This window comes from Vicia villosa, linkage group LG7 (assembly GCF_029867415.1).
Source record: "Vicia villosa cultivar HV-30 ecotype Madison, WI linkage group LG7, Vvil1.0, whole genome shotgun sequence".
NCBI lineage: Eukaryota > Viridiplantae > Streptophyta > Magnoliopsida > Fabales > Fabaceae > Vicia > Vicia villosa.
Window position 1 is genome coordinate 100,439,873 of NC_081186.1, and position 23,658 is coordinate 100,463,530.

Below are 23,658 nucleotides of genomic sequence, written 5' to 3' on the forward strand. Positions count from 1 at the left end.
CACAATCGGTAAGTCAACATACTTTTCTGGGTAAATGCTTTGTTCTAGCATTGTGCTTTTTTTCTCTTCTTTCATTTGGATACCATTATACTTAAGTTCAATTAAAACTGAAATAAATTATCTATATACTAATGCAAGTTACAAAGAAGCATAAGTAGAGGTTTTATTTATAAGAAAATGTCACTGAAGTAAGCAACTACAATCAGGGTGAGTGCATAAAATTATTGCAAAACGCCATACAAAGAGGGTTTGATATTCAGCACGAAAACTCATTCACGAGCAACAACAAGCACTTGTTTGCCAACATTGCGACCCTTAAAGATGCCAACCAAGGCTTCAGGACCTTTCTCAAGTCCCTCAGCTATGTCTTCCACATACACAACCTTCCCTTCTCTGATATGAGGAAGGACAAACTCCAAGAATTTAGGATATAGATGATAGAAATCAGCTACGATAAAACCTTTCAAAAGAATCCGCTTATATATGATATGTGCCAAATTTGTGACGCCTTCAGGTTCTGTAAGATTATACTGCGAGATCATTCCGCACACAGGAATGCGACCATTGAGTTTCATGTTCAGGAGTACAGCATCAAGTGTCTTTCCCCCAACATTCTCAAAGTAAATGTCGATTCCTTCAGGAAAGTGCCTGAATTACATAAATCGATATCCACCAGTTATTAGTGTGTCTTGTATTACTAAACGTGGTAACTATACTTTTCTATGTCAATAAATAAACATATTGAACTAAAACATCTCCGCCGCAAAACTCTTATAAACTGACCTTTTTAATGCTCCACTGAGGTCTTGCTCTTCTTTGTAGTTAATGGCTTCATCATATCCAAATTTATTCTTCAACAGATCCACCTTTTCTTTAGTTCCAGCACTTCCAACGACATAGCAACCGTGCAATTTAGCAAATTGGCCGACGAGTTGACCGACTGCGCCAGAGGCAGCTGAAACAAAGACATTCTCTCCTTTCTTGGGAGAGCCTACTTCAAAGAAACCAGAATATGCAGTCATTCCTGGCATACCTGTGCTCAAACAAAAATACAACATGTGTCAAAAAGGCACAGCAGAGAGGTAGAAAACTACGCAACTGACATTTCATTTTTGTAACTGCGTCTTCATGTCAATGTCATGTTGGGTGTCATAGTTTTTGTCAGTGTTTCATAGCTTCCGAATGATAGAAAACAAAAGGAAACATTTATCACATGAAAACATAACTTGAGGCTTGCATATCATCCAAAAATCAAGTGAATTCATCACTATAACTCAACATAAAAAAGTGAAATTGTTGAAATACATACCGAGAATTCCAGTATAGTAGGAAAGAGGAACATCTTTGTTCACAATTTTGAAATGTATTTGAGCTGCAGGGATCAAGCTGTACTCTTCCCAATTAGTTATTCCCCACACCAAATCACCTTCCTTATAATCTTTGTTCCCAGATTCCAGAACTTTCGACACACCATATCCAACAATCGGCTGCAATTACTCAAAATTCATCAGTAGCTGCACAATACCATTTCAATGTTGCAACTACTCTTTCATCAAATTCAATTTCAATTTATATACAAAACACAAATTCCAATCACACAAACTACACTTCAACAAACTATGAAGCATGGACACGGACACGACACCGACCCTGACACGTCACCAACGGTAATAATTGAGAAAATAAATAAATTCAGACGTAATCACGAGTGTGGTGTCATGTACGACACTATCACACACTGACACGGACACGGTACGCCTTATTTCAGAGGTGTCGGTCTTACATACACTTCAAGGAATTTTTAGCACAAATCACATAACCTCTTCACAATATCATCAAAATTCCCTCAAATTGTCAACAAAAACAAAATCTCACAAAACAAACAGAACAAAAAATATATAAAAGTACAACAATTTGTTAAGAAATGGATGATATCAAAATCAAGCAGACCCATGTAACGCAGAGACAAATTAACACATAAAAAACCCAACTTTAAGGCATAATTCAACCAGAAAAGCATAATAACACTTACAGATTGAGGAGTATATGCACGAGGATTGATAGAGCCTTGTGGGTTGCTCATAAGAGTACGCATGTACGGATCACAAGACAAGTAAAGATTCTTAACCAGAACAACATTGTCAGAACCTTGTGGAAGCTTAAGAACAATGGTACTGTCAACAATGTTCATGTCTGATTCTTTAGGAAAACCAGAAACATAATCCTTAAGAATCACTCGCTTGTTCTTAACTTCTGCCATGTTTGGTTTTCGATTGTTGAATCTGAATTCAGTTTACAACAACACAGAACTCAGAAAAATTTATGAAGATAAAACTACGTGTGAAAAATGTGATGTTATAGGGAAAAATCCAAAATTATCAATTTATCATTTATGTAATTGTTGTTAATTTCTTTTTATTTTTGGGAAAATGAAACTCAGAATCTGGTATATTAATCTGTCCACATTTCGAGGACCATTCAATTGCAAATTTTAAACCTTCTTTAACAAACAAAAAGTATGTATGAACATGAATGAAAAAGTTGTGTGGTGTTAAATGAATGTTTTTATTTAAGGAAGAATTTTTATATTTTACAAAGAATCTTGTATGGTATTAAAATAACGAGTGAAGATCCATTTTCGTCCCTCACAAATATTACACGAATCAAATTAGTCCCTCACAAAAAAATTGACCCAACTTAATCCCTTACAAAATTTAACCGGATCATATTAGTCCTTCTACTAATATTTTTTTCAAATCGGTTTTTTCTACTTCTAAACCGGTTCTTTTCATACTTCTAAACCATGACTGGACTGACACGTTAGATTTTTTTTTAAATACTAAATTAATTTTTATTTTTAATTTCATTTTTAATCAGTTATCAATGAATAATATCAAAAAAGCCAAAATTATTTCTTATAAAGTAATTTTTAAACAAGTAATTTCCATGATTTCTACTAATATTAACAAATTTTATACATAAATTTTTACTTGTGAGGTCTCAAATCCGAGTCCTTTCAAGTTAAATGATTTTCACTTTACAACTAGACAAATCAATTTTTATCGTTAATAAAGTGACTATCATTTACAACTAGAAAAATCAATTTCTATTGTTAGTAAATCAACTATTATTTACAACAAGACAAATCAATTTCTATTGTTAGTAAAGTGATTATCATTTACAACTAGATAAATCAATTTCTATTGTTAATAAAGTGATTATCATTTACAACTAGACAAATCAATTTCTACGGTTAGTAAAGTGACTATCAATAACAACTAGACAAATCAATTTCTATTGTTAGTAAAGTGACTATCATTTACAAATAGACAAATCAATTTCTATTGTATTAAATTGATTGTCATTTAATTTGAAGAGACTTAGGTTCGATACCATATTGATACAAATTTTGTATTTTTTATTTTAAATTTAGAATTGTTTAAGATTAACCACGTGGGCCTGAGTTCAACTCCTTATAAGAAACAATTTGGCTTTTTTATATTATTAATTTATAATTGTTTAAAAATGAAATTAAAAATAAAAATCAATTTAGTATTTAAAAAATGAAAAATAAGTAAAATCCAACGTGGCAGTCCAGTCACGGTTTAAAACTAGAAAAAAAACCGATTTGAGAAAAATATTAGCAGAAGGACTAATATGATCCGGTTAAATTTTGTAAGGGATTAAGTTGGGTCAATTTTTTTGTGAAGGACTAATTTGACTCGTGTAATATTTGTGAGGGACCAAAATGGGTATTCACTCTAAAATAATTATAGATTGTTTGATAACATTGGTTTTAACAATCTTTGTTGGATTTTTCTTGTGAGTTTTCAGCACAATATGAAAGTTCAATGGTTTTTTTAGTTTGTTTGTGTTTTGTTTTTAAGCAAAGTATATTTTAAATTTGAAAATTATTTTATATTGGTCATATTTTATTTCCATTAGGACTCTGTTTTTAAAAAATAATTATTTATATAAATCTATATTTACTAAAATTAATATTATTTATTAAAATATTTTTTTTATTAATTTTAGTAAATATAGTAATTAAATAGAACAGAAATTAATAAATAAAAGTAAAATAAGTAAAAAATAATAATAAGTGTTATATTAGTATTTTAAAGTGCCAATTATTTTAAAATAGAAAAATTGTAAGTAAAATATAATTTATAGACCAACAAGATTTGCATTTTATTTTTATCGATTAGGAGAAGCATATGATTTCTAAAGTAATTTTGTGGAAAGTCATAGAAAAGAAAGAAGTTAGGAATTTCCTATAGTTGAGCTACCCAAAATATATATGAGGAGATATCGACTAGTGTGTGATGGAGAGACAAACAAGTTTCTCATTACACTAGAGCTGCACCAAGGTTCAACCATAAACTTCACTATTGTACTCACATAACATATTCAAGAACTATCACTCAGATGTATATTTTTTGCATATGGTATACTTGGAGAGTTCAAAGAGGATTTAAATAAGAGGTTGAAGATTTGGGGACGAGTCTTAGAAAATGTTTCGTATTGGAACCGGGATTGGTTGTACTCATAAAACTCATCCAAGAGGTTAGCACCAAGATGTATGCTTTATTCAAAGTTTGATTTTTCTACAATTTAGAGAAAATATGTTGACATGAGTCAGGAATTGTAAAGCCTACCAAAGTAAGAAGTGTGCAACATCATGTTTTACTAAATATTGAGAGTAGAAATGCATAATAACTAAGTAAACATTGCATTAGTCTTGCTAATTACTCAATGTGTTTGAAGGTCATGGATATGATCCAGGTATTGTTTGTATTGAGTAAAAAAATTACTTGATATAAAAAGTCTACCTTGTGAAGGTGAGAATCCTTTGACAAACCCCTTTGAGCCGTATAATGAGAAATTATTTTGTTCTTTCAAAGGTACAACCCTTAGCCAAATTTAAAAAGAAAAAAAACGCACCACCTTATCATAAGGAAAGGAGAGAAAGAAAAAAGCAAGAGTATTGCAAAAATGAAAGTCGGAGAGAAAATGAAAATGCGAAAGTTTCAAAGAAAAACTCAGATAGTACTGGTGCATAAAAAGAAAGAAAAATGCTTTGACAAAAATCCAAAATAAAAAATAAAAAAGTCAAGCATAAAGAAAAAAGGCACCAAAAGAATGGTTGTAAGAAAGTGGAAATAAAGAAGGAGAAATATGTGAAATTAAATACCTTATGCTTTCTTATCTTTAGGTTTTTGAATCCAGAAAAAACCTATATTTTTGTAAGCCCATCCACGTTATAACCTAAAGAAAGACCTTAGTGATCCATGATTGATGTTATATTTTGTGATAATGCTGAGAAAAAAATACAAAGTATTACTATAATATATGTATTGTCTGAATTTATTAAGAAAACACTAACCATTGAGATATATTCAATGAGGTCATGATTCTGACGAATTATTAACTGTTGATTTAAACTTGTTTTAAAATCTTACTTTGGTCAAGAAAAAACATTCATATGTATAATATGGTTCATGAATTGTCATGATATTGATTATGAATTTGCATGTGAAAAAGAACACCATGTCATAATTACAATTTCAAAAACTCTTGATCCAAGGTCAGTCAACCTGTAAAAAAACACATGCATAATTTTTTGAATCATGTGATAATTTTGATGGAGCATAAAAAAAAGGTAAGTTGGGGAGAATTGATAAGTTCTATATTTCTGTTAAATACTTTGGTACTTAATGACTTATTTCACAAAAAAATAATACGAAATTCTCACATTACGTGAGTTGTTCCCTTAAATACCTCTGGTAAAAGTTCATGGGAGACACATCATGAATTTGAATAATAAGAATGAGAGCCATGTTTGGCCTAACAAACAATGTTGTGAGTTGATATTTGATAATGGAACATCATTGGAGGTCTCAAGGGAAAGTGGCATATCATTGGTCCTAGAGTTAGAATTTGTGTTATTAGGCATGAAGGGACCAGACTCGTGTAACTCTAATGCTGGTTCATATGAGGAATGTTTGGACTAGAAATATGAGGAAGAGAAAGTTAACAATAGAACTACATGGTTTTGTCATAATTAGGGAGGAGATTAGATTGATAGAGTGCAAGAAATTTATTTTAGAAGGAAACATGAAGGAGTCTCTACTACAAAAAGGGTCTTTCACTATAATTGAATAAGGGATATCATCACAGATGATGAACCGTGGTAACATAAAGTGTGGTAGTATGGCCCCTATTTACCACCACTAGTTGGTAACCATCGTAAAAACCTTGTAGCGCGAAACATTATCACTACAATCGTAGAAATTAACGTAGTAAAATATGAAGGTCAGATGATTGTTACCCAACGCGATTTTTTTTATAGAGATTTTTCAACATTTCACTATAGTTGAAAGTTACAATCGTAGTGAAAGACTTAACATACACCCTTTCACCATGGTTATAACTACCAACTGTTGTTATATGTTCACTTAAGTTTATTATAAATTATGTGGAATGCTTATTTCACCAACTGGTCAATAAACATATTATCGTTCAATCTGATTTAAAAATTAATAATATGACAAAATGAGTTATTTTAGAAGAACAACTTATACTAATGAATGTTTTACGAGCTTTCTTTGACGCATTATCCATATCTCACTCTTTGACTGTTAGAAGTTAGTTTGATGCTTGTAGTTCTTCAGTCAACACTTCCTTTTTTACTAGTTCATTATGAAAAGTATTAACTTTGTATAATGAACTAGTATAAAAGTAAGTGTTGGTTGAAGAACTACAAGTATCAAATCAAATTCTAACAATTAAAGAGCGACATACGAATAATGCGCTGAAGAAAGCTCATAAAACATTGATTAATGTAAGTTATTTTTTAACATAACTTATTTTTTCATACAACTACCCCCGTTCCTTATTATAAGAGACAACTCACTTTTTAGGTTTATTGAATAATCAATATATCTCATCTATAAACAGATCAAATACATTGGTTATTCTATGAACCTAAAAAGTGACTTGTCTCTTATAAAAATGAATGGAGGCCAGATAGTATTATTTTCTAATTTAATTTGAAAGGTTATATATTAAATGAGGGGTTGGTAAAACACTCTAATCACATAGGATATAATAAACTAATCTTCTAGGATATGTTGGCTGAAAAAAATGATAGATGCAATGTACAAGTAATAATATTAACAATATCATAAACAATAACATAAACATTAACATACTTATGCAAACACGTCATACAATAACACAAACAACAACATTTATCAAACATACCTCAACAATAACATTTATCATCATACCTCAACAAAAATATCAACATACTTCAACAAAAATATTTAAACTAAATTATAAACTTATGAACAAAACAAAACCATTTGTGAACAAACAATACAACAACAACATTTATGAACAAAATCATAAACTAACCTCAATAATAACTTAAACACTTTATTTATCTCAATAATTTAAATCTATAATCTTATCTTAACAACAATAAAAGAATAAATCCTATGTTGGACAAAGAAAAATATTAGACGTAGCTTTTGAACAATAAAAACAAGATAAATAAGACTAATATTTTGAACAACAACAACATGATATCATAACTCATAAAATGTTTCACGTATGTACCTTTACTTAAAAATATTCACTACTATAAATAATACATTTTATGACAACGATTTTACCCAACGTAAAGAAAAATTAAGGTATAATTCTTGGACGCGCCATATTTTTTTTCCATTAAAAAATATACAATCTATTTCGTTGATTTTAGTTTAAAATTGAGGGGTAAACTAATTAAGGGTGCATGTTTCGAATCCCAACAACTTCAGTTTATGTTTTTATTTCACTAAAAGTGACGCCTTCCTACATATTTTATTCTCAATAAAAAAATAAGCCTTTTCTACCTCGGCTATGGTATTCAACCGAGACGAATTTTTTTACGCTGATGTATATAGCTTAGCTTGTAGCTTTCAATTTCACATGCCTAAACCTAAAACTAAACACACATAACCCTAACAAAGAGCCCTAACCAACAAAAGCCCTAAGCATATATCATCCTCAATATGAAGATGATATGTGTTTAGGGATCTCGTTTGATACTTACTAAAATGAAAGGCCTAAATCATTTCTTTCACTTCCCCTTCACATATCATGTACTTTAAACATCACTACTCATGTTACATTAACGTTTTTGTTGTTGTTATTGTCTGTTTGTTGTTGTTGTCATTGTTTGTTATAGTAGTTGTTGTTGTTGTTGAGACCCGAAACCCTAGAGGTTTAATCCTATTGTTGTTGTTTAAACTAAGATTAATATTATAGGTTTATTGTTGATGTTTTTGTAGTTTTGTTGAGAGATTATTTTTTTGAGTTGTTGCTTAATGTAGGTTGTTGTATTTGAGTTGTTGTTTAATGTAAGTTGCTATTTTTGAGTTGTTGATGTTATATTTTTTGTTGTTTAGTTGTTCTACTTCCTAAAATTATGAAAAAATATATGTTGTAGTTTAGTTGTAGATATTTAGTTTGAGTTTGAGGTTGATATTGAGAGCAGTATTTTAAAAATCGGACCGGCCGATCGGACCAATTGAACCGGGAACCGAACAGGTAACCGGTCTGGTTCAATAGCTGGATCGGAAATGTCATCGAACCGGTGTGAACCGGTCAAAACCGCTAAAACCGGCGGTTTAAATGCATTTTTTAAATTTTTTTTAATTTTAAAAAATTAAAGCGACGTTGTTTTAATTATTTTTAACGAAAAATTAAAATAATTTTTTTTTTTGTAGATGCAGTTGATTTTGTTACCGATGATTGATATTGAAGAAGGAGATCCCAATATTTAAACAGTTTTTCCTTTCTTAAATTAAATTTAGTAAACAACGAAATTATTTTATTATAAATTATTCAATTAGATTATGTTGCGATTAAACTTTGTTTGCAGTTATACCCTGTAATTTAGTTATACCCTGTAATTTTGTACTATTTTATTATGAGTGATACTTATGTTTAAAATTTGAATTTAAATTATGAACTTGAGAATTTATTTTTAATATGATATTTTCATAAAATTTAAGTGCTATTTATATTTTATAGAGACTAAATCATCCGGTTCAACAAGTTTTATATCTATATAATTTTGTTATAACGATCAGTCTATTCAACCGAGTTATTCGGTTTAACCCGGTTTAGACATACGCTTCAACCAGTGACCCAGTGGTTCGACCAATAAACTAGTGACCCAGTATCCTCACCGATTTGATGTCTGAACCGGTTTTTAAAACACTGATTGAGAGTATGTTTTTGTAATTATTTGTGCAGCTCTCATCTTGTCCCGTCGAACATGTCAAAAGCACATTTTATGGTGATAGAAAATACAGTGAAGTTTATTATATCTAATGTCAATTGTTTGTTTAACTAACCCCTCTTTGAACATATAACCTATTAAATTAATTTTGGGTATAATCATATGAAAAAATATATTGTATTTGAAACATAGCTTACATGAATTAATGTTTTTCTACCATTTTTCAACTCCTCATTCATCTTATGTTCTTATATGGTTACCAATAATTTTAGTCCTCGTTCAACTTTCTTCTAAACATGTTCATTTTTTAAAGCATCAAATTCTATGCTTTCAAGAATGAATTAGTAGAAAAGAAGTGTTGAATAAATAACTCGAAACATTGAAGAAATTATAACCATTCAAGAATGTGAGATGAATGATGAGTTATAGGATGTTAGAAAATTATTGATTACTATAAACTGTTATTCAAATATAACATAATTTTCATATAATTATTTTCCAAACCAATTTGAGAAGTTATATGTTAAGTTGGGGCTTAGTGAAATAAATAATCCACCATTAGATTTATTAAACTCAATCGTGTTTTACCCACCAGTTAAACGTTGAAACCGAGGGAAAAGTGATTTCGCCATTTAAACATTAAAAAGGATCTCCATGGGGATCAAACCTGTGATCTATACACATTACCCATCGGTGGAACAAAAATTGAGAGGTAAAGTCGCACACTTTTATGACGCCCTTCATTAAATCGCATTTGAAACCGATGTAACACCATATATCCAACTTAGGTTAAATGTATTTATTATAGTAGTGATTCATGGAGAATAAAAATAAAGATATGAGCTATCTACTTGTTTCAAGTCACCTTACCTTGATTCATACTAGTTTGAGAAGTTAAGTTGGAGTTTTGTAATGTTAGGATGAAGTTTTGAGAGATTGAGACAAGACGAGAGAAGTTAGAGTATCACATTACAACGCAGTCTGTTTCAAAGTGAATTAACTTAGCTTATATAGGTAATATATTTCATAACGGTTGTTGAAAACAAACGTGGTAATTTGTCCTGATATTTCTCCACGGTTGTTAACCAGGATCATGATGAAAATGTTTTAATTTTTATTTTAAATTAGAAATTAAGGGAATAAACCATTTTAATAACAAAAAAACACAAAAATTGTATGTGTTGAGTTTTGAAGCGTGTCACTGTTAACCTATCACAACGATTATTAATTGTGACTATGGTAATATGTAATTAAAAAAAAATGAAAGACGTCTAATGAACATATATTACTTAAGTTGGTTGTGTGACCGTAATAAAAAATAGTTATTTAATATGCTTTTTGTAGTAGTGAGTATAAAAATTAATATGTAACTAAAAAATGAAAGACGTCTAATGAACATATATTAAGTTGGTTGTGTGACTGCAGTAAAAAATAGTTATCTAGTGTGCTTTTTGTACTAGTGAGTATAAAAATTTATACTCAGTGAAGAACACATCTTTGAAGATAAAGATTCTATCATAACTGTTGAGACATTTAAAACACTTATGTTGAGGACAAACACCTAGAAACACACCTTCCTCACTTTTGAATTGAAGCTTGCAATGACTGTAGGTCGTAAGGAACAATTGGAATGACTATCATATTTTAATGTTTTTAGTGCATTTTAGAAAAAAACACAACTAGTTAGGTCAAGAAATTTTACATTGTTCACTTCAGTAACGCTTTAAAGAGGTCAAGGTCTACAACCCTTTCAAACAAGCCACTTAAACTCTCAACAACCATGATAAACAGTGAAGTAACGCTTTAAAGAGGTCAAGGTCTACAACCCTCTCAAACACGCCACTTAAACTCTCAACAACCATGATAAATAGTGAAGGGGCAAGGGGATTTTTTTTTTTTAGAATCTCTCTAAATGTTAAGAAAAATGCTATTCTTACTTCACTTTCATACACCTACATCGTATTTTAATGTTCATCAATACAGTGAACAATAAAATATTATAAAAATATATATATTTTTAAATTAAAAAAATACATATTTTATTATTTTATTGTTTTTATTGAGGGGTACACAAACAAAATTATGTGATTAACCAAGTTCATAATTTCATTAACCAACATTTTAAATTTCATTAACCAACTTCATACATACTAAAAGTCTGGGCAGTCTATTAACCAATTTCATAACTTTATTAATCAACTTTTTATATTTCATTAAGCAGAATCATGTTTTTTAAGACCAACTTTAATTATGGTATGCACATCAAAATCAATCATATATAAAACTTTATAAATAGTTATAAATTAAATTCTAACGTTTTTAAGGATACCAATTGTATAGTTTTTTTAAAATAAGCAATACTAATTGTAATTGATTAACAATGACCATATAATTAAGTATCTTTTTAAGAACGTTTTAGGAATTCTGACAAATGTTTACTGTAATTATATACCATAGTGCAATCCGCCTATCAACTTTTTTAATAGTTGATTTTGTAATTATTGAGAGTGTATGATTTGTGCTCCACCCTATTAATAAATTTCATTGCTTATAAAAAAATATTAAATATCTTTTTAGTTTATGATATGCGCACATAATAATCAAACATATATTGTAACTTTATAAATAGTATAATTAAAGTCTAACGTTTTTAAGATACCATTTATGTTTGATATACATTTACCATATAATTAAACGTTTTTATTTTTACCAATCGTTAATTGATTTAGTCGATTGGGAGGAGACTCGATCCGCTGCAATTTCAATTAGAAGGAGGCTCGAACTATTTGATGTCAGAACTGATCCCCGAATCAGACTAAATCGGTAGTGATAAATAAATAAAAAATTAACGTTTTTATTTTGGGAAAAAAGTAAATTTTAAAATAAAGTTTTATTTCCAGAAAAAAATAAATTTGAAATTTTTTTCAAAATAAGTAATCAGAAAAAATATGTTTTTTTTTTGTTATTTTAAGATTATTTTATTTCCAGTCATTTTTATTTTAAGAAAAGTATTTTTTTAGGAAATAAAAATTTTTAAAATTTTGAAAACCTATTTTTTTCAAAAAAAAAATGTTTTTTTTTTAAATTTCAAAATTTCCCAAAATTTCGAAGTTTTGTTTTTTCTTAAAGGGGGTAAATCAAAACCCGCTTATATGACAGGGAGTAAATGGCTATTAACCCTTTTTATTTTTAATTTTTAGAAAAATATATCTATTCATTTTCATAAAGTTTTTTATTTTATTTTTGAAAAAAACTTATTTTTTAAAAAATATTTATTAAATTTTTTAAATAATATATTTTAAAACAATTAGTTAATGGTTTAAACTAGTTTTTAATTTAAGTTTGGTTAACTAAATTATTTATAATATGTGATTCAATTCATTAACCATTTAATTAAGTCTAGTTTTTTATTTTTATAGTTTAATGCAATTCAATTTAGGTATACGGTTTAGTTAATCATTTTTTTTTGCTTTCGCACCGGTTCCGACCTACACAATATATTAACTAATTCGGCTCGTGCTACGGAGGCACGTGCACTGGCCAAACGTTGTTTCCGCCAGGAATCGAACTTGATATTCTTCGAAAATAAAATCATATACTCCCTCCGTGTCACAATAGGTGTCCTCTTAGAGATTTTTACACTTTTTAAGAAAATGATTAATTCTGTTGATTTCAATGATAAAATGAGTCTCATTTACTAAAATAACTTTATTAATAATAGGTAGTGAAGTACTTAAATAAATTAAAATACAATAAATAAGGGTAAGTTAGTGGAAAGAAATAATAAATATCACATTGGTATTCTAAATGGACTTGAGACAAATAAAAATAGGAAAGAGGACACCTATTGTGAGACGGATGGAGTATGTAACTTTATAAATAGTTATAAACAAAGTCTAACGTTTTGTTGAAAATACCAATTATAATTGATTAACATTATTAAACATTTAAGAAATAATTAAATATGTTTTTAGTTTATACATAAATGATTATCCATGTTTAGAAACAATATATTTTCCTCAAGTTTGTTGTTATCATACTCTTTCTTTAGAAAAAAGAAAAAAATGCTCTAGCAATTAGGGATTTTAGATTGCTGTTGACCTAATCATCCTCAACCTTAATCCTTGCTTTGGAATTTCAATCACCAACCTTCTTTTCCTTGAAGTTCAACCACAAATCCAAACAAAACTTAATCCCAAACGTACGACCTCCTCTTCTCCTACTCTAACCATACTAACACCCTCGAAATCCTTTGTAGAAGCCTTAACAAATGTCTGAAATATTCCATCGAGTAAGCTCCTAGTTCTTTGCCTGAAAGGAGACAAATTAGAAATCACCAATTCGGAAGATGAATATCTCTTAGGGCTTGAAGTTTGCAAATACAATCTGCATGGCCGAATCATCTGGCCTAAAGGAACCACTCCGCTCACGGTGGTCATCTTATGAGAAAAGCTTGCGGTTCTGTGGAAGTCTATTGGAAAACAAAGAGTCACGTCTCTAGGTAAAGATTTTTTTAGTTTTTATTTACTTGCTTAGAAGGTGTTCATAGAATTAGAGACAGAAGAACTTGGAACCTTAATGCGATAGTGTTAAAATTATTTCCCTGGTCTAGAGACTTTGTTCCCTTTGATGTACATTATACTCCTGCCCTGGTTTGAGTAAGAATCCATAGCCTTTCTGAGGAATACTAGAGGCCCAAGATCATATTTGCAATAGAAGGAAATGTGGAACTGATGAACTATAGATGGACAAACATCTAAACCAAAAGGTTTATGTGTTAACAAACATCTAAGCAATGAACCCTTAGTAGAAGTGGAGGAAACTGGTAACAAAAATCAAAATGAAAGATTGGTTGGGGAAACCAGTGCTATTAGAAAACAACATTTCATTTTGGTTCCAATTAAATTGAATCCAACCATTAGGGTAGGAAGCATACCCTTTGAAATTGACCAAGAAATAGGTCCAGGCGCCCCTGATGCTAATGTTGAAAGCATTGAACTGAACCCTCAATCACCAGATGACTCTTTGTAAAGTAACAAATATGATGGATCAGAGTTTATAGAAGCCACCCAAGTAATGGAAGATAAAGATGTCCAATCTCAGAAGAAAAATGAGCAGTTTCTCCAAAAGACATGGGCCAATATTGTTGATCTAGGATGATAACTCTGAAAATTATGAAGGAATTGAGGCAGAAAATATTCAATTCATATTAGAAAACAACATTTCATTTTGGTTCCAATTAAATTGAATCCAACCATTAGGGTAGGAAGCATACCCTTTGAAATTGACCAAGAAATAGGCCCAGGCGCCCCTGATGCTAATGTTGAAAACATTGAACTGAACCCTCAATCACCAGATGACTCTTTGTAAAGTAACAAATATGATGGACCAGAGTTTATAGAAGCCACCCAAGTAATGGAAGATAAAGATGTCTAATCTCAGAAGAAAAATGAGCAGTTTCTCCAAATGACATGGGCTAATATTGTTGATCTAGGATGATAACTCTGAAGATTATGAAGGAATTGAGGCATAAAATATTCAATTCCAAATTGTCATTTGTAAGTTACAAAAGAAAAAACTTAGGAAAAACCCCTATCCAAATCAACTTACCTCATTAGACCCCAAGCTGGTCCTAATAGGTAGCAATTATGAAGAGCATTTTTCAGAATGCTAGAGGGTTAACCAATGCCCCTATAATATTGGCTCTAAAAAACATTCTACAAAAGTAAAAAATAGACTTCTCCTTCCTTGAAAAGCCTTAAATGAGTCTAGAAAACTACCTCCCATTTTCTTCACAACTTAGGTCTAAAACTTTTTGCCACCAACATCAGACAAAACAACCTGCCAAACCTTTCGTGTATCTATTCCCTGGATCTTAATCCTATTGTCATACACTTTTGACCAACATCTTTCCTTCACTTTCTAATCAGATTCCTTGACAATAAGGCCAATTGTCAAGTAATCCTTTGGGTCAGTTATAATCTGTACCCTGGATCTTAATCCTTTTATCATAAACACTTCTGACCAGCATGGTTCCTCTACTTGCTACTTAAGAAGAAGATATTTATGAATTAAATTCTCCAATATTCTTTCCAATTCCATCCACTCCTGGAGTTTCCAAGGATACTTTAATGCCATACTTGGCTCTCATGAGCATAGAGGATCCTACCCTCCCTATAGTGCTTCCATAAATGACTTCCACCAGTGGATCTGTTCTTCTTAACAAAGGTGCTTACTTAACTCGGTCTAATGGTAGGCATGGCCATGCCTTAGTTGAACTGAGATTGGACAAAGTTTTTTGTAACCAAACCCTGCTTTAATAAAGACAGTGCTCTTGGGACAGATGGCTTTGGAGGCATATTCTTCCAAACTTATCGGGCCATCATTGTGAGTGATGTCTATAAACCAGCTTGGCAATCCTTAAATATTCAATGGTTACTTCCCAACTTTAACACAAAACTCATCATTCTAATTCCTAAGTCCAAGGAGTCTGAGTGTATGAATAAGTTTAAACCAATAGCCCTTGCAAACTTCAAATTCAAAATAATTTTCAAGAGTTTAGCTGAAAGGATGGCTAGCTTTATGTCGTCCTTGATTCTTGTTTACCAGAGAGGCTTTATCCATGATAGAAACATTCATGAGTGCATTTGCTTGGCTTCTGAAGAAATCAACCTATTTGACTCTAAATCACTTGATGGAAATCTTGCTCTCAAAGTGGAGTTCTTTGTGGCTTTTGATACCTTCAACTGGGATTTCTTGATAAAGGTCTTGACTCAATTTGGTTTTAATGGAAAGTTCTGCACCTAGATCTCTTCTACTTTGTCTTCTTCTAAGCTCTCTATTGGCTTTAATGGCTTTTCTCATGGCTTCTTATACTGTCTCAGAGGGGTTAGACAAGGGGATATCTTGTCTCCCCTCCTTTTCAGCCTTGTTGAGGAGGTCTTGAGTAGAAGTATTGCTAGGCTTATCAGCTCTGGTGCTTTCAAGCCTATGATGGCCATAAGACAAATTGATTTTCCTTCCCATATTCTTTATGCTGACAATATTATTATTTTCTATAAAGGCACAAACTCACACATTATCTCTCTAGAGACCCTATTCTCAAAACACTCCATTACATCAGGGCAGTCTGTTAGTACTTCTAAGTCCATATTCTTTGCTGGCTCCCTGTCCTCTAGAAGATAATTGTTTTTTTTATCTATAACGTCATAAGATTTTCTAGAGGTAACCTTCCTTTCCATTAACTTGGAGTCCTTATCTTTAAAGGTAGAGTCATGGCCTCTTATTAGAGCTGTCAAATTGGGCTAGCCCATATAGGCCGACCCGCCCGAGCCGAAAAATCATAGGGCTTGGGCCTTCAAATTGGAGCCCATATTTTAAGGGCTTTTTAGCCCAGCCTTAAAAAGCCTGCTGCCTATTAGGGCTAGCCCTTATGGGCCATGGGTAGCCTATAAGGCCCGTACAACTATACATTTTAAAAAATTATATTAGTTTTTATATTGTGTTACTCCAAAATAAAACATTGATTTTTCTCACTTCACTAAATTTTGTTTCTATTATATTCAATCTTTCTCTATTAAATATTATACATTAATATAATCAACATTATTTCCTCATATTCTATTAGTTTCTCTTATATGAAATATTTGAGTATTATTTTCTACAATTTAAACAAGTATTGTATTTAAAAACAAATTATAGTATTTATAAAAGATAATATAGTACTTAAAAATGTATTATGTTTAAAATAATGTAATTTTTGATTTAATTTATAATAAATATAATGGATTTTTTTATTTTATTTTTTTTATTAAAAAAAGCCCGTTTAGGGCCGGGTAGCCCGAAGCCCATCTAGGGTCGGGCTCGGGTAGTAATTTTGAGGCCCATATTACAATAGGGCTTTTTTGGCCCAACCCTAAAAAGCCCAAACCCATCAGAGCTGGCCATAAATGGGCTGGGTAGCCAATTTTCACAGCTCTACCTCTTATCTCAAACCAATTGCAGACAAGATGATTTGCAAGTTGGGCACTTGGAAAGGGTCCTTGTTTTCTTTTGCAGGAAGATGCACCTTGATCTCCTCTATTTAAAAAATAAAATCAACCATTCTATTATGGTGTACTCTTGGCCAGTCTCCCTTATCAAACTCATTGACAAGGCTGCTAGGAATTTTCTTTTGAGTGGTGATGTCAATACCAAGAAGGTTTGTTAGCCTCAGTCTCATGGTGGCTTAAGGCTTAAGTCCCTCACGTATCTTAATAATTCCACTAATTTGAAGCTTTACTAGAACCTGTTAAGTAGCCAAAAACCTTGGGCTTGTGTTATGTAGGCTAGAGTTCTAAGGCATCAAGGTCACATCAAACATCACATTTTCTTTTCCCTTTGGAATAACTTGAAGCTAGAGTTTGGAAATCTCCTTTACAATACCTCATGGCTTCTAGGACATGTCAAAATCATCAAATTTTGGAGATATTCTTGGTGTGGTATGTCTTTCCTTCAAGAGGTTTAAGCTGATGATTCGGAAGCACACTCAATTGATACTAGTGCAAAATTCTTTGATTACTTGGTGAGTGGGCGGAGATATTTTTCGAATTCTTGGCATATCTGGTTTCCCCATATTTTCCAAATAGTTTACTCATCTCTTTTTGATGGGGGTTCTGATAAAATAGTGTGGACTAATGCTACCTTTGGGATCCTTTCTCTTAAAGAAGATTACATTCTTAAAACCCCTTCTTCTTGCAAAATTTCTTGGGCCGTGAACACGTGGGCCTTGGATATCCCCCCTCTATTTCTAATTCTTTTATTGTATGGAGGCTAATGCACCATAAAATGGCCACTGGCGATTTTCTCCAGCTCAGAGGTTGTCACATGGCATCTAGATGCAAGATCTTCTTTTTATTAGGTAGAAACAATGCATCACATTTTCTTCCACTGCTTTTTGGCTACAAAGATTTGGAGGTTGCTAGCCAAAAAGCTTAATGTAAATTTTCCTATCTCTAGTCCCGAGGACCTGTGGCTCCTTTTCATTATGGCTCTTCTCTCTAAAGTGTGCTAGTTATTAAGACTTCTATAAATTTCTCCATCAAAGTCATTTGGTAAACCAGGAAGTTAGCCAAGCATCAACAACTTAAGTTCAAAGTACAATATCTCACATATCTAATTTGGTTTCTATAACAGGTAGTAATTTTATTCAAGCCAACTACTGCTCTATTCAGGATTTTAGAATTTTGAAAGATATTTTTGTTGTTGTGAGACCTCGTTGTGTTACTCTGTTAAAAAAGTTGCGTGGGAACCTTCTATCATGGGTCAGATTAAATGTAACTTTGACAGCTCCTTTGTGGCTCACCCTTTTTCAACCGAATGTGGTGGCATTTTTAGGAACAATTTTGGTGATTTGCTGTTGGCTTTTACATGCCCGATGAATTTTCACTCATCCTTACATGCTGAAATTTCTGCAGTTCTGAAGGCCATTGAGATTGCTAGAGAAAAATCATGGTCAAAGTTGTGGATTGAGACATATTCCATTTAGTCATCAAGCTCTCTTAAAGGGTGACTCGATTCCTTAGCAGCTCAGGCGGAGGTGGTCCCGGTGTATGAACATATTGTCTAACATTTCATTTTTTATTTATTTCGCACATATATAGAGAATGAAATACGTGTGCTGATTTTTGGGGGCTAATTTAGGGGACAATTCTTACTACTACAAATTACATATTTCACAACAGTTGTGAAAGACATATAACCACAGTTGATGGTCCGTGGTAAAGTAGCATGTGGTAGTAAGTGAGATACTTACAACAACTGTGTAATCGGTTGTGGGAATAAACTAGAAAGCGCACTACATATCACCATGATTGTAATAAACAACCGTAGTGATATGTAGTCAGCCCACTTTTCACCACAGTTGTAACTTCCAACCGTGGTAAAATTCCAGTTAGTCCACTATGTAGTTCTGTCCGTGATGAAAAGCCAGTCAGCCTAATTTTTCATTTTTGCCACATGCTTTGACTGACCATATTTAGAACTTCCATCATAATATAGAATACTAAATATTTCTAATACAACGACAATAACAACAAAAACAACAATAACAAGAACAACAACAAGAATAAGACTAAGAACAAAAACAACAAGAATAAGACTAAGAACAAAAACAACAAGAACAAGAACATGAGCAAGAACAACGAGAACAACAACGAAAACAACAATAATAACTCCACCACCCCCACCACCACCACCACCAACAACAACAAAACAAAACCAATAGAATCGTTAAACATGAAATCTCACAAACATCAATAACAACAACAAACAAAATCAATAGAAACGTTAAATATTAAATCCCAACAACTACAAGGACAAAAACAAAATTGATAATATTGTTAAACATTAAATCTCAACAACAACAACAACAAAAATAATAACAAGAAAAAACAATAACAACAACAAACATTGGCAATTTGAATCCATGTTTTCCCAGTCTCGTTCAAGTTGGAGAATAAATGATAGATTCTGAAACATATTGTTAATGAAATAAATGATATTTTTTTGAGTTTCGTTTATGGATGAAATGATGTTTTCGAGTTTGGTTTAACGGAGAAATAAAGTTTCATAAATGGAAGATGAAGTTTGGAGGTAGAAGTTCGTCTAAGATAAAAGTGAATGAACATGGAGCGTTATATATCTTGGAAATAGGAAGGCGTCACTTTTCACCACGGTTGAAAATCACAACCGTGGCGAAAGCTGACTCAAAAATAAATAATAAATAGGGTTAAATAAGTTTTTGGTCCCTCTAAATATAGCGGTTTTCAACTTTAGTCCCTCTAAACATTTTCTTTAAAGAATGGTCCTCCTAAAAATTTTAATTTTAACTTTTGGTCCCCTAATGCAATTTAGTGACGGTTTTTACAATTAGCGACAGTTTTAGCAACAGTTTTAGCGACGGTTTTTTATTTAGCGACAGAATTATAGACAATTTTAGCTACGATTTTGCCATGATGGACCAAAAGATAAAATTAAATTTTTTAGGAGGACCATTCATTGAAGAAAATATTTAGAGGGACTAAAGTTGAAAACCGCTATATTTATAGGGACCAAAAACATATTTAACCCTAATAAATAAAACTCTTGTTTTTAGGATTCAAACCCATGTCTAGACGCCACTTTTCACCACAGTTAAAAATTCCAACTGTGCCTAAAAATGACTTAAAATAAATAAACCACAAATATGCTAGTGGTACTGAAATTCAAACCCATGACCATACACCACTTTTCACCACAGTTGGAAACTTTGACTATGATAAAAAATGACTTAAAAATAAAAATGAAAGAAAAGCGCCTAAATAAATATATTTTATCATGTTAAAAACTTTAGCCAAGGTGAAAGTACGTTATGAAAGATATATAAAGAACTTTGTAAACAATAGGCTGAGTTGCCTTTTTTTTTTCTTTCTTTCTTCATATTTACTTCCTTTTGAGAGTGTCTTGGTATAATCCCTTTGATTTTTATTTTCATGTGTCTCTTTTCCTTTTCAATATTTAACCTTTTATTAAAAGAATATTCTTTCTCTGACTGATTGCATCCCTTTATTTTATTTTATTTTATTTTAGAATAAAATGCAAACAATAGTTAATTTATAAACACATATGGTAATAAATCAGAAACTTTTGGTGCCATTGAAAATGTCCCGTTGAACTTTTGTTTGGTATACTCTTTCTTATTATAAAGATAACATTTTAAAAAACTTGGCTTATATATGTTTTTCTTCCATAATTTCTTAATTAATAATAATTAAATATACTCCAGTTAAGCTTCTATTTAACCCCTACACTACTATTATCTCCATTCACAAATCACCATAACAAAAGATCTTGCTACGATTTTTTTTTGTTCTAAAACAAAATATATCTCCCACTCTAGTGAAATATGAAAGTTCTAATCTTTTGTATTTTGATTCTTGGTTTTGTTTCATCTTGTTTAAGTGATAGGTGGAATATCAATGCAGCTCCAACAAAGAATAATATCTACAATGTGATTGATTATGGGGCTCGTGGTGATGGAGTAACAGATGATACACAAGTATGAATATGCATTTTTCAACTATTATTTTAATATCATTTGAAACTTTAATTTTTTATAATTTGAATGAATTAATGTAGGCATTTTTAAAAGCATGGAGTGATACTTGTGGAGCTGAAGGTGCATCAACCTTGCTTATACCACAAAACAAATTATACTTGGTGAACAACATGGTACTTAGTGGTGATTGCAAGGCCAAAAGTATTCTCATTCAGGTATCCTCTCACACAAACACTAGTAAAAAATCAAATTAAATTGAAGTTAAAATAATCAAATTATTATGTTTCGTTAGAGAACCGAACATTTGTTGCATAAATAGATATTGAACTGAACAAAATGATAAATAAATTGAACAGAAATTGATGCCAAATCCGAATTGAAATTGAAAATTAAAAAAAAGGCTAAAAACAATTTAAATTTTTTTATTAAAATTAAAAAAAATGTATAATAGATTAATTTTTTAACAAATGGTTTGATTTAAGAAAAACTATTTTCTAATGGTTTGGTGCAGTTTTGAATCCGAGCCAGTATTCCAAACCAATAAATTTGATTCGGTTTAATTCACACTAATTTGCAACAATTAGATTGGTTTGGTTTTTGGCGAAATGTACGATAAAAATCTCATAAAAATCTAATATGTATGTATATAATATAGTCACTTTTTTTTTTAATAGAAATTTTGGTTTTCTTGCTCTACAATACATTTGTTCTTATCATGTCCATTTATTTATTTTGCCCTATCTTATACATATTGCAGCTTGAAGGAAAAATAACTGCACCTCCCCAGGATGGATTTAAGGATAAGTCATATTGGATTAGGATCCAATACATAAACAATCTCACGATTGATGGCAATGGCATAGGGGAAATCACAGGCCAAGGTTCTACTTGGTGGCAATGCAGAAAGTGCCCTAGGCCTACAGTATGGTTACTATAACATAAATGTTATGTTTTTTCATATTTTCTGCCTATAAAAAAAATAAATTTATAATAATTTAGTCGCAAAATATAGATATTAAGTGATTAAATACATGAATTATTTTAATTTCATGTTAATGGTGCAGAGCGTGTTTTTCCATTCATGCAATGATCTTTCTGTTAGTAATTTGAGGATTACTAATAGCCCAGGAGGTCATATATCTATAAATGGTTGCAACAATGTAAAATTCACTCACATGAACGTTCAATCTCCCGGTGATAGTCCTAACACTGATGGGTTTGACATTTCGTTATCTAAAAATGTATTGATAGAAGATTCCGCCATAGAAGTAGGTAAGCAAAATTTATATTTGTTATATCTCTCTTGCTCTCTTTAATGTACTTTTGTATTTGGATCAATTTTTTTCCGATATATTTAGTCGTTTAAAAAAATGTTTATAATTTTAAAACCGTTTGACGTTGTTATATATAGGTGATGATTGTATTGCTATTAACGGCGGCTCGTCATTTATCAATGCTTCTCGCCTCGCTTGTGGCCCTGGCCATGGAATAAGGTTATTTTCTTTAATATATACATATTTTTTCTAAACTTAATATGATTTTTTTAGGATTATGAAGTGTTATATTTTATTATTTTGATATTTGAAAATTCTCATAAAAATGTGTGAATTGATCAGCATTGGCAGTCTTGGTAAAGATAATTCTCATGAGATAGTTGAAGAAGTACATGTACAAAATTGCAACTTCACTAATACTACAAATGGAGCTAGAATTAAGACATTTCCTGTAAGTAACTAATATTAACATCATGCTCTAGATGTATGAAAAAAATATTCAATTTTTTTTCTATAATCATCTCTCACTTCATCAAATTTTTTTATTTATAGGGTGGATCGGGTTATGCAAGGAAGATTAGTTTTGAACAAATCCAACTTACAGATGTTAAGAATGCAATAATTATAGACCAAAACTACGGCATTAAACTTTCGGAGGTATACATTTGATACATTTGATTCTACATTCATAATATCTATCTTTTGATTTCAACTATAGGTGTTATTGCTAAAATTTGATTTGATAATATAACATTGATAATTATGTTTTGAATTTTGTGGAAATTATTAGGTTTCTGCTGTGCAAGTGAATGATGTTAGATTTTATGGGTTTAATGGAACTTCTGCTAGTGACTTGGCTATTAATTTGAAGTGTGAGAGCTGCTTCAATGTTGAATTGGATCAAATTAATATTGTTTCTTCTCAACCTAAAAAGGAGGCTCAGGCTTACTGCCAAAATTTCCATGGAAAAATTGGCTCAACTGTTCCAAAAGTCAATTGCAATTGAAAATGTT

General features: G+C 31.1%; 2 protein-coding genes across 2 annotated transcripts; one reads left to right on the forward strand and one right to left on the reverse strand.

The window, feature by feature from the left end:
* Positions 1-145: 145 nt before the first annotated feature.
* On the reverse strand, positions 146-2,434 carry LOC131616166 (NADP-dependent alkenal double bond reductase P2-like). Its single transcript, XM_058887425.1, has 4 exons — positions 2,033-2,434; positions 1,310-1,487; positions 784-1,033; positions 146-648 (listed from the first exon to the last, which is right to left on the reverse strand). Exons 1-4 carry the CDS (start codon positions 2,258-2,260, stop codon positions 270-272), a joined length of 1,035 nt encoding a protein of 344 aa, XP_058743408.1. The 5' UTR covers positions 2,261-2,434; the 3' UTR covers positions 146-269.
* An 18,724-nt stretch (positions 2,435-21,158) lies between these two features.
* On the forward strand, positions 21,159-23,658 carry LOC131618030 (probable polygalacturonase At3g15720). Its single transcript, XM_058889298.1, has 8 exons — positions 21,159-21,371; positions 21,452-21,586; positions 22,129-22,293; positions 22,436-22,643; positions 22,783-22,864; positions 22,988-23,096; positions 23,198-23,302; positions 23,436-23,658. Exons 1-8 carry the CDS (start codon positions 21,219-21,221, stop codon positions 23,649-23,651), a joined length of 1,173 nt encoding a protein of 390 aa, XP_058745281.1. The 5' UTR covers positions 21,159-21,218; the 3' UTR covers positions 23,652-23,658.

Bases quoted from the DNA above. Each gene is read 5' to 3' on its own strand.
- LOC131618030 (XM_058889298.1), top strand. From the start codon at position 21,219: ATGAAAGTTCTAATCTTTTGTATTTTGATTCTTGGTTTTGTTTCATCT. The intron at 21,372-21,451 runs GTATGAATATGC...GAATTAATGTAG, and splicing joins GAGTAACAGATGATACACAA to GCATTTTTAAAAGCATGGAG. The intron at 21,587-22,128 runs GTATCCTCTCAC...TACATATTGCAG, and splicing joins CCAAAAGTATTCTCATTCAG to CTTGAAGGAAAAATAACTGC.
- LOC131616166 (XM_058887425.1), bottom strand. From the start codon at position 2,260: ATGGCAGAAGTTAAGAACAAGCGAGTGATTCTTAAGGATTATGTTTCT. The intron at 1,488-2,032 runs GTAAGTGTTATT...GAGTAATTGCAG, and splicing joins GTGCATATACTCCTCAATCT to CCGATTGTTGGATATGGTGT. The intron at 1,034-1,309 runs GTATGTATTTCA...GTTTGAGCACAG, and splicing joins CTACTATACTGGAATTCTCG to GTATGCCAGGAATGACTGCA.